The 16,968-nt window shown below is 44.1% G+C and overlaps 1 protein-coding gene across 2 annotated transcripts in view; it reads left to right on the top strand.

The window, feature by feature from the left end:
- Positions 1–16,662: 16,662 nt before the first annotated feature.
- Positions 16,663–16,968, top strand: part of CHRNB3 (cholinergic receptor nicotinic beta 3 subunit) — a 43,936-nt gene continuing 43,630 nt past the window's right edge. Inside the window, exon 1 of one of the 2 annotated variants that reach the window (XM_075203809.1) lies at positions 16,663–16,908. In XM_075203809.1, coding sequence (XP_075059910.1) covers positions 16,845–16,908 — 64 coding nt within the window. In that variant the 5' untranslated portion in view covers positions 16,663–16,844. The remainder of the gene's footprint in view (positions 16,909–16,968) is intronic. The other variant, XM_075203817.1, reaches the window with a different exon arrangement.

The raw sequence follows: 16,968 nt of genomic DNA, 5'->3' as shown, positions 1-16,968 counted from the left end.
GTCTATTCTTTATTCTTCGGTCCCTCTCCTCTAAAGTTAATTTGGAGCGACCTATCTCCATGGGTATCACTGGAGATGAAGCTGGGTGAAATTGAGGATTTGAGAGAAGAGGTGTTTTAACCGAAGTTGTTTTCTCAGGTTCTCTTTCACGAAACCTCAGGTCTACACGATGGCAAAGAGAGATCAAATCTTCTAAAGAGGAGGGTAGTTCTTGTGAAGTCAGTGCGTTTTTAATTTTATCGGAAAGCCCCTGCCAGAAGGCGGCAATTAATGCTTCAGTGTTCCATTGAAGTTCAGAGGCTAAGATCCTAAATTGAATGACGTACTGAGCCACAGTGCGAGATCCTTGGCGAAGACGGAGAATGCTGGATGCAGCGGAAATAACACGACCTGGTTCATCGAATACACTTCGGAACGTGGAAATAAATTCGGCACTATCCTGTAACAATGGATCGTTTCTTTCCCACAGAGGGGAAGCCCATGCGAGAGCTTGTCCAGAAAACAATGAAATAAGATAGGCCACTCTGGAACGATGGGTAGAAAAATTTTGAGGCTGGAGCTCAAAATGAACTGAGCATTGAGTAAGAAAACCCCTACAAGTTTTGGGGTCTCCATCGTATTTTGACGGAGTAGGCAGGTGAAGCGTGGAAGCCGTAAACACCTGGGATGGCACTGGGGAAACGGAGGAAGGCACAGGAGCATCAACAGTAGTTGTGGCATCTTGCACGGACGTTCTTTGGGAAGCTAACGCCTGGTAACACCGCAGTAAATGCCGTTGGCGAACTTCCTGTTGCTCAATACGGGTAACCAGATGCCGCAGCATCTCTTTGGCTGTAGGTTCCGTATCTGGGTCTGTCATGGCCTGATCTTACTGTCACGGGCACTAGGAGTCTTTACCCAGGGATCACCAGATGGTAGGCTTACCAGAGCAATGTAGATGGTAATAGGGTACTCTGGTAGCTGGGTGATCACGGAACATGAAATGATGGCCGATGAGATGCTCAGGAAAGTCTATGACTAGCAACACTGGTAATAATGAGATAATAATACACAAGGAACTGTATGGACAAGGACACGTGAAGATAGTCAGTGGTCTGCGATAGCAAGTTGTACCACTGCTATAGTGAGGAGGAATGTCCAACAGAAACAAGGCGGTGATGAGAGTCAGCGGTCTGCGGATAGCAAGTTGTACCGCTGTCAGAGTGAAGGAATGGAATCCAAGTGGAGGTATCCAGGTAGTCAGTGGTCTGCGGTAGCAAGTTGTACCACTGCTATGTGAGAGGAGGATGGAACAGGTGATACCGGAAACAGGGATCAGTGGTCTGACATCAGCAAGTTGTACCACAGAATATATATGTGAGGAGGTGCACAGGGGAAGACTGCAACACAGGATATAAACAGGCACCTTATACACGATCCACAGTAATATGCACAATATAGATATATATATATAAATGACTGAGCAGGTCTGCAATCAGAAAGTCTCTTGAAGTAGTCCAGCACAATGATAACACCGTCAATGATGGCAATAGACTCAGCGGATAGCAGACTCCAGAGAGAACCAAACACAGTCCAGCAAGATATGCAATACACAGCACAGTCAATGAGAAGTATGCATACCGTGGTTCAGCAGTAGCAGTCAGATGGGATAGTAGCGGTACCTGAGCGGCTAGAGGCCGACTGGATAGAAAGTCCCTGGACAGGTGAGGCAGAGGTCTAGCAGGTGCAGCGCACAGGTGAGTAGACCAACAGGGACACGAATCCACAGGAGTCAGCAACACGTGGAACTGGACTCATAGGAGACCCAGGAGAATGGAGATGATCCAGCAGAGGGTAGTAGATGAGATACAAATCCAGTGCTGACAGGAGGGTAGAGACCAGTGGAACACGTGAAGGCGTGGAGAGTGGATCAGCAGGAGATGGACGATAGCGCTGACCACAGCAGCAGGGCTCAGCGGCACACGGAGGTAACCAGTAGCAACCACAGGAACCAACAGCGATGGGAAACAGGAGTGCAGCGCCGGGCAGGAGCTGTAGATCACAAAGTGTAGCAGATGGTCATGAAAGCGGCAGTCTCGAGGAAGTCACAGCAAAGATGAGATGAGACTGTAGTGCACGGAGGCAGCGGATAGTAATCAGCTGGCAGTCACGATGTTGAACACAGGCGAGTTGCAAGCAGGAGACCGTAGTGCACGGAGGCAGCGGATAGTAGTCAGCTGGCAGTCACGATGATGAACACAGGCGAGTTGCAAGCAGGAGACTGTAGTGCACAGAGGCAGCGGATAGGAATCAGCAAACAGACTTGATGAGAAGCAGGTGAGTGAAGTAAAAGCTGGAGTGCACGGAGGCAGCGGATAGCAATGAGCAAACAGTCACATTGATATAAAATAACGTTGAAGTGGTTTAGAAGACTGTAGTGCACGGAGGCAGCGGATAGGAATCAGCAAACAGTCCTGATGATATAGTTGATGGTAGAAGTGGTATGGAAACCACAGGAATAGAAGTGGTTTGGAAACCACAGGAATCAGCAGCGCTGAATACACGAGGAATACAGGAACACCTTCAGAGACTCATGAGGAATGAGACTCCAAGATCAGGCCACGTGGTGTTGACCACAGGTGCTTAATATAGGGAGTGTTGCCTGATCTGCCAATTAAGTTAAAGGGACATACACTGAAGGGTAGGAAAGGGCTGCGCATGCGCAGGCCCTCAGGATGGAGGACGGCCACGGTTCCTAAATGTCCGGGAAGAGGCACTCACGGTCCGGTGAGTGACAGCGACGAGTTACGCCAATCTTTTTATGGCGGAATGGGAGTAATCTCGGATTTGGAACAGCAATCTCTTTCTTAAACACATCATCCTTTGGCGTAGATATATAGACGACGTCATATGTATTTGGAAGGGTCCTCAGTGCGAACTTACTGCTTTCATCGAATATATCAATTCCAACGAACTGAATCTATGCTTTACGGCTCATATGAGCCAAGAATTAGTCCAATTCCTTGATTTGGAAATATATGTGACTGAAGGTTCTCTAAAGACCAGAACTTATTTTAAAAAAGTAGATTGCAATACGTTTATACCGACTACTAGCAACCACCACAGGAATTGGCTGAATAACATTTCCAAGGGCCAATTCAGGCATATCAGGTGTAATTGCACGGATAAAGAAATTTTCAAAGATCAAGCTATGACCCTCAAAAATAAGTTTTTGGAGAGGAATTATGATGCAGCCACTATCGATAAAGCCTATCAATAAATCAATGAATTAGAGAGAGATACACTGTTTGCTTCAAAGGAGAAGAGGAAAATTGAAAATGCCGCTTGCCCTTTGTTCATTACACAGTTCAACAGTGACTCTAGAAAATTTGAAAAAATTTGAAATAAACACTGGTATATTCTTTTAAAGGATGAGAAGCTTTCTTCAATTTTACATAAAAAAAACAGTTGTTGTTTATAAGAAAGCCAATAACCTCAAGAACAAATTAGTTTCCAGTTTTCTTCCATCTATTGCTAGAAGCTTTTCAGAGACATGGTTAGGAGAGAAGAAGGGGGGCTTCTATTTCTGTAATCAGTGTATGGCCTGTAGAACAATTAGGCAGAAAAATACTACTTCTATACAGTCTTTCAAATCTTATTCAACAGGTAAAGAATTTAAAATTAAAGAAAAAATCACTTGCAACACAACTGGGGTGATTTATCTTATTGAATGTCCATGTGGCTTTCAATACATAGGGCGTACCATTAGGACCCTTCAAATTAGATGTCACGGTTTGGTATTCTGGACTCTTGGATCCACCCAACAGATGTTACCCCTAGCTGGGCGCGGAGTCTAACGGGCGAATGGTTTTCACCAGCGGTCACCACAAGGTGACTAGGGTTTAGCGGCGTTCGCCCGCAGGTCGCGGTCCCTACCAGGGGTGTTGGGCAGAATCCTAGGGGAGTGATAGTAACTGTTGTGAGGTAGGCACAATGGTAATGTCAGTTCTATACCCAGACAGCGAATAGACAACAGATGAAGGATAAAAGTATAATCAGCGATTTAATGATGATTGGATGATCACAGAATAGTCTTGGTAAATTGGCACAAGGAACATAGGAACAGGGTGAGCAGTACCACCGGCAATGTAGTATGAGTGAATACAATATAGCAGGATAATCAGTGTATTCAAATATAGCAATAGTAGGAACAGTCCAGCAATAAAGTGGAGATGGTAATGCAGCAGGTATATGAGACCACAAAAAGGCAGCACGATACAGGAGGTACAAGTAACAGTCCAGCCAGCAAGGAGTGGATAAGAACAAGCAGCTTAGATGATACGACCTGTAATACCAGTGAGCCACCGAGACAAATGTGGAGTAGATGATCTTGAGTGGTGCAGTCCGTGGAGGGGTAACACAGTAGAGTTAGATGTAACTTGAGCAGCATGGCCCGTGTAGTAGCAGCACAACGAAGATAAGGGTAGCTTAAGCGATCCAGCCAGTGGAACAGCAATACAACAAAGGCAGGTACAGCTTGAGTAGTGTAACCCATGGAACAGCAACACAGCGGAGACAGGTGCAGCTTGAGCAGTATAGCCCGTGGAACAGCAACACAGCGAAGACAGGTGCAGCTTGAGTAGTGTAACCCGTGGAACAGCAACACAGCGAAGACAGGTGCAGCTTGAGCAGTATAGCCCGTGGAACAGCAACACAGTGAAGACAGGTGCAGCTTGAGCAGTATAGCCCGTGGAACAGCAACACAGTGAAGACAGGTGCAGCTTGAGCAGTATAGCACGTGGAACAGCAACACAGCAGAGGCACTGACGATCCAGGTGAGAGGACACAGAATAGGTAGGAACCTAATCAGACAGGTAACTTGATCAACAGGCCCAGAGGAAAGGGAGGAGGTGCCTTTTCAAGTTTAGAGCCAGAACCAGGAACCAATAGGAATCTTCCCAGCAACAGACAGGTACTCAGTCTGCACATGTGCAGATCAAGACTAAGGGTTTGAGGGCTGCTAATGAGGTACAGGTGAGTGTCTTAGGGCTAGATTTACTAACAGGCGTGTTTGTAAACCCGCCGACTTTCGGCGGGTTTGGCGGCGGTTTAGCCATCGCCGGATTTACTAAGGCTAAACCCGCCGTCCAAACGGCCAGAAATGATGTTTTCAAACCCGCCTCTGTATAAAGCCCCATGACGGTTTCAACAATGTTCAACATACAAACAGCCGGATTTACTATTAGGGGGTTTATAAAGCCGCCGGAAAACCGCCATTCAATATACCAAAATGAAAGCGCTGCTTGTGAGCAGCGAGATTGTTCAAACAGTGTGCTGTTTCAGATATTTGGTCAATCAGAACATAAGAGAAAGCACCTTTGATATTTTAATCATTTGGAAAATCATTATTTATTGCTAAAGGGACAAAATAAATGTAATAATAATTTATGAAATAATTTTTTTTTATATTTTTTTTTAAGGGACACTGTTATAGCATTATATTTTGTAGAAAATGTGAATATATAATATTATTAACTGATTGTTAATGGTGGATATAATTATTTATGTTGCACAATTTGTCATGACATATTGTCCAAATAATGTAATAATTAAATAATTTTATCCCCTTTATATAATGAAAATTTTTTATTCCCTCATAAGATAATATTTTATTCATTTTGCCCCTTAATCAATAAATAATGATTGCCAACATAATTTAAATGTCAATGGTACTTTCTCTAATGTTCTGAATGGCAAAATAGTTCAAACAGCATATTTAAGCTATCAAGCCATTCTGAAGCAGGTATTAAAACTGTCCTGTCCTGTCTTTTGGCTGGCGGCTTTGTGGCGGTTTCATCCAAACCGCCAGTCATTTTAAATTGAAGCCTCAAGTCGCCCTATAGTAAATGCGGCGGTTTGAACCACTAAACCGCCGGCGATGAGTGGCGGTTTCAAACCGCCACCAAACACGATTCTTAGTAAATCTAGCCCTTAGTCTTTGTTTATGGAAGCCGAATAAGCGCTGTGTGACACTAGAATTTCTGAACATATATATGGAATATAAAGAACCAACTAGAAACGCATAGTGTCCCACAGCATTTTTCAAAGTTTCATAACCATGACCCTTCATTATTAAAATTTGTGGGAATCAAAAAGGTCCTTAAGGACTAGAGGGGTGGGGACTTCTTAGAGAAAATATCAAAAGAAGAGGCTCGTTGGATTTATGATATGGGCACCCTGTCACCTAAGGGTCTCAATATGGACTTTGATTTGGGGACCTTTCTATCTGGAGGCAACTAACCACCTTTTTCATTGTATTTTATTTTTGGAGTATTTTTGACCCTTCTTTTCCTTTTTTATTTATTTTTTTATTTATTTATTTATTATTTATTTATTTTTAATTCTATTTTGATTCAATTTCAATTTTTGTTTAATTTACTTTTTATTTTTTTATTTATATGTGTAATTTTACATGTGATATTTTTTCTGTTACTACTATATGTTCGGATCCTTCTGAATTACCACACCCTAATTGGTCTTTTTTTTCGGTATGAATATACCCCTTCTGGCCTGATTACCAATCATGGACCGCTGTTGAAGGGAGGAGACTATAAAGAGCGCTTGTTCACATTACTACTTCATATTGCAAACCCTGATGAAGCCATGGTTATTTCCATGTGAAACGCGTAGAATTGGATTATTAATTTTGCTTGATCAAACATTTTTTTGTTTTATACATTTATTTTTACCAGCATTGGCAGAATCAACTGATCGGAACTATATGCCCAGCAGAAACTCACACTGAACTATAGTACAGCCGGGAGGAGAAGCAGTAATCAGGATGAGGCTGAATACACATGAAGGGTAGAGCTCTGTATACAGCAGGTAGCCTAGAGCAGCCAAAACAGCAACTGTAGCTCTGAAACCAGGAACTAGGAAGTGTTGCACTGAGAACTTGCTGAGTGCAGGAGGGGACTCTTATAGTCTGCAGAGGAAGCTAATTGGGGAATGGATTTAGGTGTTCAGACTCAGCAGGAAGCTTAGCAAATGTCTCACCCAAGATGGCAGCCTCCAGTGCTGCAGACAGAAGTCGCGCTTGTCCCAGGATAACATGCTGCATACGACCAGGAGGAAGAAGATGTACGGTAATATGGTACCGCCGAGTGGTGTAAACAGGGCTAAGACCCCGATTCGTGACAGTACACCCCCCCTCTCGAACGGTGGCCACTGGACACCTAGCATGGGGATTAGCAGGAAATTTCTGATGGAATCTTTTGACTAAGGTAGGAGCTTTAATCCAAGACCTCTCCTCAGGGCCATAGCCCTTCCAATTGACCAGATATTGCAGATGATTATGTCGAAAGCGAGAGTCCACAATGGCCTTTATCTCGTATTCCTCGCCTTGTTCAGTCAGCGGGAGGTGAACCAGCTTTAGGAGCATAAAATCGGTTCAACACCAACGGTTTTAGAAGGGAAATGTGAAAGGTGTTTGGTACCTGGAGATACTCTGGCATCTGAAGTTTGTAGGAAACAGGGTTAATTTTTTGGGAGATTTTGAATGGACCAATGAAGCGAGGAGCGAACTTCATGGAAGGTACTCTGAGGTGGAAATTACGGGTAGATAGCCAAACTCTGTCTCCAATTTTCATGTCAGGACTGTCTCTAAGTTTCTTATCCGCTCAAATCTTATAGTTATGAGAAGCTTTGAGTAAGGACTCATGAACCTGCCGTCCGTTGTCTGCAAATTTTCTCAGGGCTGTTTCAGAGGCTGGAACAGAAGTTGCAGGTAACGGGGCAAATACTGGTACTTGAGGGTGAAGTCCATAAACCATGAAGAATGGGGTAGAAGAAGATGACTCATGATAGTGAGAGTTGTGAGCAAATTCTGCCCAGGGAAGCAGAGTTGACCAATCGTCCTAAGAGGAAGACACGTAGAGTCTGATGAAGGATTCCAGATCCTGATTGACTCTTTCAGTCTGACCATTGGACTGTGGATGGTGTGAGGAAGAGAAGTTCTGTTAACTTCGAGAGCCTTACTCAGACAACACCAGAATTTAGCTAGAAACTGAACTCCTCGGTCAGACACAGTCTCTTCAGGACATCCATGTAAGTGGAAGATCTCTTTGATGGAAATCTGGGCAAGTATAGGAGCAGCTGGAAGACCTTGTAGTGAGATGAAGTGTGCCAGTTTTGAAAATGTGTCAACCTCTACCCATATAATGTTAAAGCTGTTAGAACTCGGCAGATCAGAAATAAAATCCATGGATATGTGGGTCCATGGACAAGAAGGAATCGGCAGGGGTAGTAGTAAACCGGCTGGAGCTTGCCTGGAACTCTTATTTTGGGCACACTTAGAACATGCTGCGACAAACAGTTCAACATCTTTAAGAAGAGTAGGCCACCAATAACTCCTTTGTATAAGAGCATGAGTTTTCCGCACACCAGCATGTCCTGCAAATTTAGAACAATGAGCCCAGTGGAGAAGATTCTTGCATAGAGGTTCTGCCACATAAGTTTTGCCATGAGGAGGAATTGGCTCAGGTTTGGTGTATGCAATGCATGTAGGACTGATAATAGGTCGTGGTTCAGAAGGATTGGGATCCTCATTCTCTACTATTGACCGTGACAGGGCATCTGCCTTACAGTTCTTAGAGCCCGGACGTTAAGTAACATGAATGTCGAACCGAGAGAAGAACAGTGCTCAGCGAGACTTATGAGGGTTCATACACTGTGCAGTCTTCAGATACAATAAGTTCTTATGATCTGGATATACTGTCACTGGCTAACGAGCCCCTCCAGCAAATATCGCCATTCTTCTAAAGTCAACTTAAAGTCGAGCAATTCTTTGTCTCCGATGGCATAATTCCGCTCAACAGGGAGAAATTTCTTAGAGAAGAATCCACACGGATGCCATTCTTCATCAGGAGACTTCTGGGAAAGTACGGCCCCCACACCAACCGAGGAAGCATCAACCTCCAGATAGAATGGGCAGTTAATGTCAGGTTGCGAGAGGATAGGAGCCGAAATAAATGCTTGTTTCAATTGCTGAAAAGCTGTCTGTGCTTCGAGAGACCACTTGGAAGAGTTGGACCCTTTTCGGGTTAAAGCGGTAATAGGCGATACTACCATAGAGGAGCCTCGAATAAATTTCCAGTAATAATTAGCGAACCCAAGGAAACGCTGTAGTTGTATTGCTCTCAATGTAGGAAGTTGAGGCCAATTTATAGTGGCTTGTACCTTGTCTGGATCCATACGTAGACCTCTTCTTGAGATCATGTAACCCAGGAAAGGAATGGAGCTAACCTCGAAGGTGCATTTTTCCAGCTTACAGTACAACTTGTTCTTAAGGAGACGTTGAAGGACTTCCTTGACATGGGTTCTATGAGACTTGATATCTGGAGAGAAAATAAGAATATCATCCAGGTAAACTACTAGAGTGTTGTACAAGAGATCTCGGAAAATTTTGTTTATGAAGCCTTGAAAGACCACGGGGGCATTACTGAGTCTGAAGGGTATAACAAGATACTCATAATGTTCATCCCTGGTGTTAAATGCTGTCTTCCCCGCTTCACCTTGTCTATTCCAGATCAAATTATAGGCTCCACAGAGATCAAGCTTGGTAAAGATGGTAGCTCCCTTGACCCGATCAAAGAGTTCTGTGATGAGAGGCAACGGGTATCTGCTTTTTACAGTGATGTCATTAAGTCCCCAATAGTCTATACAGGGGCGAAGACCGCTATCCTTCTTTTTAACAAAAGAAAAACCGGCCCCAGCAGGTGAAGAAGATAGGCGAATGAAGCCCCTTTCTATATTCTCCTTGATATATTCAGACATAGCCTGTGTCTCAGGAACCGAGAGTGGGTAAACCTGTCCACGGGGTGGAATCTTTCCTGGTATCAAGTCTATGGGGCAGTCCCAAATGCGGTGAGTTGGCAAAGTCTCTGCAGCCCGTTTACTGAAGACATCTATGTAGTCTCGGTAGGGCACAGGAATAAAAGGAGTCTCTTTGTTGGAAGTTTTGCGATGAGGCAATATTTTCTGAAGACAAGTTTTAGTGCATTCCAGGCCCCAGGAGACCACTTGGGGAGAAGACCAGTTGATACAGGGGTTGTGGTGTTGGAGCCACGGGAAACCAAGAACAATGGAATTGGTGGCCTCAGGAATTACTAAGAATTGAATGATCTCAGGATTCAGGACCCCTACTTGCAAGGTCACTGGCGATGTAAGGCAGGAGATGGTGCCACCAGGAATATGACTCCCATCTATAGCTGTTAGAAAGATGGGTGGAGACATCTGGACCAGAGGAATGGCTAACTGTTTGGCTAACTGACCTGACATGATGTTGCCTGCAGCTCCTGAGTCCAAGAGAGCAGAGGTATACACAGAATTTTGAGACAGTCTCAATGCCACAGGAAGAACACAGTCTCTAGTTTGAGGAGGACAAACAGTAACTCCTAACCCAGCCTCCTGACTGTTGGTTAGGAGGTGGCGTTTCCCGACTTCTGGGAGCAAGATTTCAGATAGTGGCCGGAAGCACCACAGTAGATGCAGAGTTTCTGCTTGACCCTCTGCTCACGCTCGGTGGGCGAGAGCCGGGCCCTGCATGGGTTCTTCTTGAGGGGGAGAAGGGAACTGGATTCGAGGAGTCTGATGTGGTTTCATATACTCTGAACCACTTTTCTCTAAACTTCTTTCTCGGAACGTCAGATCTATCCGTGTCATGGTTTTGCACCTGCCCAACTTGATGTTACTCCCAGCAGGGCGCAGAGTCTAACGGACAAATGGTTTTCACCAGGGGTCACCGCAAGGTGACTTGGGCTTAGCGGCATTCACCCGTAGGTCGTGGTCCCTACCAGGAGTGTTAGGCAAGGTCTCAGGGGAGTGGATAGTAACTGATATGTAGACACACTGGTGATGTTGTAAGTTCTACAACCAAGCAGCGGAGTAAAGACAGATGCAGGATGAACAATACAATCAGCGGTTTAATGATGACTAGAGGTTGAACAGAACAGTCTTAGTATATTGACACAAGGAGAGTAATGGTAACGTGCATATTTCCACTAGCAGCGTAACAGGTGTAAATACAGCTTAGCAGTATAACGGCATAATTAATAGTAGTAATAGCATGAACAGTCTAGCAGCTGAATGGAAAAGATAAGAGAGGTACAGGTAATAGTCCAGCCAGCAGGGTAATCATGATAAAAGCAGCCTGAGTGGAGTAGCCCGTAATACAGCTATGCAAATAGATACAAGGGCAGCAGGAACGGTTCAGCCAACCGAGATAGATGAGATCAAGCAGCTTGAATGATACAACCTGTAATGCAACCGAGCCACAGAGGCAGATGCAGATGAGATGAGCCAGGCAGCACGATAGTAGGAAGTGGAGTGATTTGAGCAGAGAAGCCTCTGGAGCTGTGACCCAGCGGAGACAGGTGTAGCTTGAGTAGTGCAGTCCGTGGAGCGGTAAAACAGCAGCGTCAGATGTAGCTTGAGCGGCACAGCCTGTATAGCAGAAACACAGCGGAGACAAGTGTAGCTTAAGCGGTCCAGCCCGTGGAACGATGACACAGTGAAGACAGGTGCAGCTTGAGCAGTATAGCCCGTGGAACAGCAACACAGCGGAGACAGGTGCAACTTGAGCTGTATAGCCCGTGGAACAGCAACACAGCAGAGACAGGTGCAGCTTGAGCAGTAAGGAATAGGCAAGATCCCAATCAGACAGGTAACTTGATCAACAGGCCCAGAGGAAAGGGAGGAAGTGCCTTTTCAAGTTTGGAGCCAGAACCAGGAACCAATAGGAATCTTGCCATGGACAGACAGGTACTAGGTCTGCGCATGTGCAAATCCAACACTAGGAGCTGAGGTCTGTTTAATGAGGGACAGGTGAATGTCTTAGTCTTCGGTTATGGAAGCCGAATGAGCGTCGTGTGACAATCCGATTGCACAACGTGATCAGTTCATCCAGATTGGTGGGCAAGTCTCGTGTGACTAACTCATCCTTGATGCGGTCAGAAAGACCTTGGCAAAAGGCTGCCAAAAGTTCGTCATTGTTCCATGATAGTTCTGAGGGTTCTGAATTGGACTACATATTGTCCCACAGATGATTGGTCCTGTCATAACCGCAGGATGTCAGCAGCGGCAGATGATGATCTCCCAGGCTCATCAAATATTCTCCGGAATAGGGTTAGGAACTCATTGACGTTGGACAGAATGGGATCAGACTTCTCCCAGAGGGGAGATGCCCAGGCTAGGGCTTGCCCTGATAGAAGGGAGATAATATAGGCAGTCTTAGTTCGATCTGTGGGAAAATTAGCCGGCTGTAGCTCAAAGTGAATACTGCATTGGTTCAGGAACCCTCTACAGTTCTTTGGGTCTCCATCATATTTTGCTGGTATAGGAAGAACCAACCAGGATGGTGGACCTGGTACAACATTGACACTGGTACTCTCTGAAAGGATTTGGGTAGGTCTCCATGTCAATGCAGTCTGGAGGTTTGCCATACAAGCAGATAGTTCTTGCAAATATTTCATCACTTGCTCCTGAGTAGTTTCCTGTTTTTCCATGCATTCAACTGACTTCGGACTAAGTCCACCCTTGGGGTATGTTCCCCTACCGGATCCATTGGGCCAGTGCAAACTGTCACGGCAATAGAGTTTCTGGGATCCATCTCGGGACCCCAGGGACTAGCTGTGGTAGGAGTTTAGTGGAAACTGGGGGGCTCATAAAGCTTGCTTGCAGGTACAAAGATGGTGAATCCACACGAGGAATAACAAACCAAGGTATTTATTTCAGCTGTAGAATGAAGCTGAATTCACACAAATGGTTAATAGTTGTAATTCAGAAAACAACAGATGAAGTTGAATTCACACAAACGGTTAATGCTTGCAGTTCATATAACAGCAGCAGAAGAAATTAAATTCATACAAAATGGTTAAAGGTTTGCAGTTCATGTAATAGCAACAGATGAAGTTGAACTCACTGAGAGATGTCCATAACATAACAGCAGGTTGAGGCTGAATACACTCAGAGGTAACGATGGAGATCTGTACACAGCGGGAGGAGAAGATATAATCAGGATGAGGCTGAATACACATGAAGGGTAGAGCTCTGTATAAAGCAGGTAGCCTGGAGCAGCCAAAACAGCAACTGTAGATCTGGAACCAGGAACTAGGTAGTGTTGCACTGGCAACTTGCTGAGTGTAGGAGGGGACTCTTATAGTCTGCAGAGGAAGCCAATTGGGGAATGGAATCAGGTGTTTAGACTCAGCAGGAAGCTTAGCAAATGTCTCACCCAAGATGGCAGCCTCCAGTGCTGCAGACAGAAGTCACGCTTGTCCCAGGATAACATGCTGCATACGACCAGGAGGAAGATATACAGTAATATGATACCGCCGAGTGGTGTAAACAGGGCTAAGACCCCGATTCGTGACAAAGGGGGAGCACAGACAGCAAGAAGGAGGAGCACAGACAACATGAAGGGGGAGCACAGACAGCATGAAAGAGGAGCACAGACAGCATGAAGGTGGAGCACAGACAGCATGAAGGAGGAGCACAGACAGCATGGCAGAGTGAAGGGGGAGCACAGACACCATGGTAGAGAGTGAAAAGGGGCAAAGACAGCATGGCAGAAAGTGTAGAGGGGCAAAAACAGTATGGCAGAGAGTGAAGGGAGAGCACAGACAGCATTGCAGAGTGTGAAGGGGGGGGCCAAAGCAGCATGGCAGAGTGTGAAGGGGTGTCCAAAGCAGCATGGCACAGGGTGATGGTGGGGGGCCAGGAGAAGGGGGTAGCAAAAGCAGCATGGCACTGCTGCAATGTGTGTGATGGCACAGCGGGCTTGTGGCAATGTAATGTGTGTGTGGTAGGCGGTGGCTAAATAATGGGTGCTATTTTGTTTGTAGGGTGAAGGTGGAAAAATTTAATTTTATAGTGGGGACTATTAATTTAAGATGGGGTGGTTTGGGGGCTATTAATTGAATGTGGGGCTGAGTTTGAGGAGCATGAGGTCTATTTATTAAATGTAAATATGAATTTAACGACAGTGACGGATGCGGGAAATAGGTATATTTATTATATATATAAATGTGATTAATTTATTGCAGGGACTGTCTGGAGGGAGGGAAATAGGTTTATTAAATGGGAAGGCTATTACTTTAATATTGGGGCTTGAGGAAGGCCTAAGTATTAATTGTGGGTCCTATTGATTTAACGCCAGGGCTGGTTGGAATTTTCTAAATGTACCCATTATTTTTTTCCAAATAGGGTCCCCAACATTCCAGGATCCAGACAAGCCGCAACTAAAGAAACCAGCAGCCACAGGTATTAAAGGGGCAAGAACAGGTAGGACAGTCTATCAAATGTTCTGAGTCTAGTGCAGGCTTGGCTAACCCGTGACACTCCAGTTGTTGTGAAACTACAAGTCCCAGCATACCCTTCCAGCAATAAGCTGCTATATATTGGCAAAGCATGCTGGGGCTTGTAGTTTCACAACACCTGGAGTGCCACAGGTTAGCCAATCCTGGTCTAGTGGGACAATCCCGATTTTTGGTGACTGTTCTGCCCAACCTAAGGGGCAGGTCAAGTCTGTGTACTCTTTATACACACACTGCATTCTTTATATACTACACTATGGTGCTAGCTGTCCTTCGTGGGCTGACCACTCCCCCTCTAGTGTCTGGTCTCGTTTCTATGATGGCTGGCCACACCCCCTCTGGTGGGCCTCTAGCGTTGCTGTCCCCCGGTGGGCCCTTCATGCCCCAGGCCGACACTGCCCACACTAAGCTCTGCCCTCAGTGTGCACTTAACAGACACACCATATCTGCACCAGTCCATGCGACCACATCATATCTGTGCCAGAAACTTATCTGTGCAGCACTGGTTCTGGTGCTGTATGGAATATCTTGGTATTTGACATATAACTTGTAGTAACACGTGACTTCCAGCTGTGTGAAAGTGTGTTGCTTTTATTGAAATTTTCAAGGCATCAGATAAGAAATGGTGACATCTGGTGGTTAATGTTATTTAAATATATATGTGTGTGTAGCTATACATAAACCACAGGGAGAGACAGGTGTTTTAAAATTTCACTTGCCAATGTAATGGCATAAGATATACCCAATTGTATAATTTACAAGACCATCTATCATTTGGAGTATGTTATGCTCTAATATTGCAGGATTGGAGTATAAATCTTATATTTAGTTTATTAGCAGTGTGCTATCATCCGTATAGTGTTTACACTGTTAAATGTAGGAATGTTGTGTATATCTTTAGGGGATGATACCTAGTAAATACTACACCAATTTGCATAGCATATATTGCGCAAAATCGCTGGGTGCATTCCCAGAAAAGTGGTCACAACCCATATGCACCCATGCAGATTTGTGTGCTCCTGCCACTTTTGCCTGCTTGCATCTGGATAGGAGGGAAGGGGAGGGATGGTGGAGTTTACCATAGACTGAGTACAGTAAAGTTGGGTACACACTACAGGTTTTGGTCCGATATCACATTAGTGTGTACGCTCCCACGATCGTGTTTTATTGTACCAAAGCACAGCTTATGGTTTCATTACATTTTTTTAAACTGACTAAAAATCACTATCAACAATGGAACGATGTCAGCCTAAGGTGGAAGTGTGTATACACTCACAACCAGAATTAATAGGTAGATCTCTATAGAGTGTGCAGAGTCACGATCTTTTCAGCAGATGTTTATGACAGATGAAGAGCACAGATCTGAAGGTAAATCGAGTATAGTGTGTACACTTTCATCTGCATGCTCATCAGGACTTTCAGTCCTTGGTAAAATTGTTACAAAAATCGTACCTGTGGTAATTTTCTGTTGTGTGTACCCAGCTTTAGGGCATGTTTGCGCAATTTTGAACAGATAAAGACAGTGACAAAGGTGCACAAGAAACCTTATTATTTATAGATGGTCAGGGGGAAGATTAAAACAGCGACTTATCATTATGACATTCCCCAGCAATAGTGAGCCACTTGTGATTGGCGTTTTGCAAATGCTCCGGAGATTGATGATTTCTTTGTCGCTCATACATATATTATGCTTTAGTGTGCGTGTATAAGCAAAAAAAAAAATCCGGAAAAAAGATGGGGAGTTATTTCTCCTCTATTAAAGAGGTTTTAGCATTTGCTGCAAAAAAAATATATAGCTAAAAACATGGGCAAAAGTGGGAAGAAAATCTTAAGATAGTTGCCACTTTGCATATGGGTTTTTTAATAAACGCAAATTGCGTCTGCAAGTTGTATCGCAAATGCGCTCAACATGGTATCATCCCTTTATTCTTTACAAAGCATGGACATGAAGTCAGAATTCTTTTTTCTTTGCATTATGTTTAACTTAACTTTTATTTTCTAGGTGTTATAAGTCCCTTTACATGTTTCCATATGTTTTATTCTGAATAATGAAATTACATGTTATATGTTTCTTAATATAAAATAACGTTAAATAAAACAAAAAGATATGAAGATTAAATACCTTATTTTAACATACTATATATTATCCTTATAATAATATAGCTTAGCCATTAATATCAATTATTTTTACTTTTGGGCTATTACGATATTCCTGGTAGCTCTGTTTTAATATTTTTTGGCATAATATCTGATACCAGCTTAGAAGACAGAGGGCATTGGGAGGGTTAAACAGGGCAGGGCTTAGGATCCAGAGATTGGATCCATGCTCGGAGCAGCAGACAGCTGAAACAGTAAAGTACGCTCTAATTATTTTTCATGCCGATGGAATTGCATTAAATCCTTCCTCTGTCTTTTCAAGGATTAATTTGTGGTGTCACAGAAATCTGTTCCATGACAGCACATGACTAAAACTGACAGAGAAAGGGACTCTTGATGAACATGATCCTGTGGGCTCAATGTCTTATTGTACTCATTAATGTGTTTTCCTTCAACTCTGGTGAGTACATTGTAAGCATTTCTTTTTATTATCTTAATTAATATTTGGTTTCTGTTGTGA

The sequence above is a fragment of the Mixophyes fleayi genome, chromosome 1, assembly GCF_038048845.1.
Source record: "Mixophyes fleayi isolate aMixFle1 chromosome 1, aMixFle1.hap1, whole genome shotgun sequence".
NCBI lineage: Eukaryota > Metazoa > Chordata > Amphibia > Anura > Limnodynastidae > Mixophyes > Mixophyes fleayi.
The sequence above is the reverse complement of the archived record's forward strand: the minus strand, read 5'-3'. Positions and strand labels throughout refer to the sequence as shown.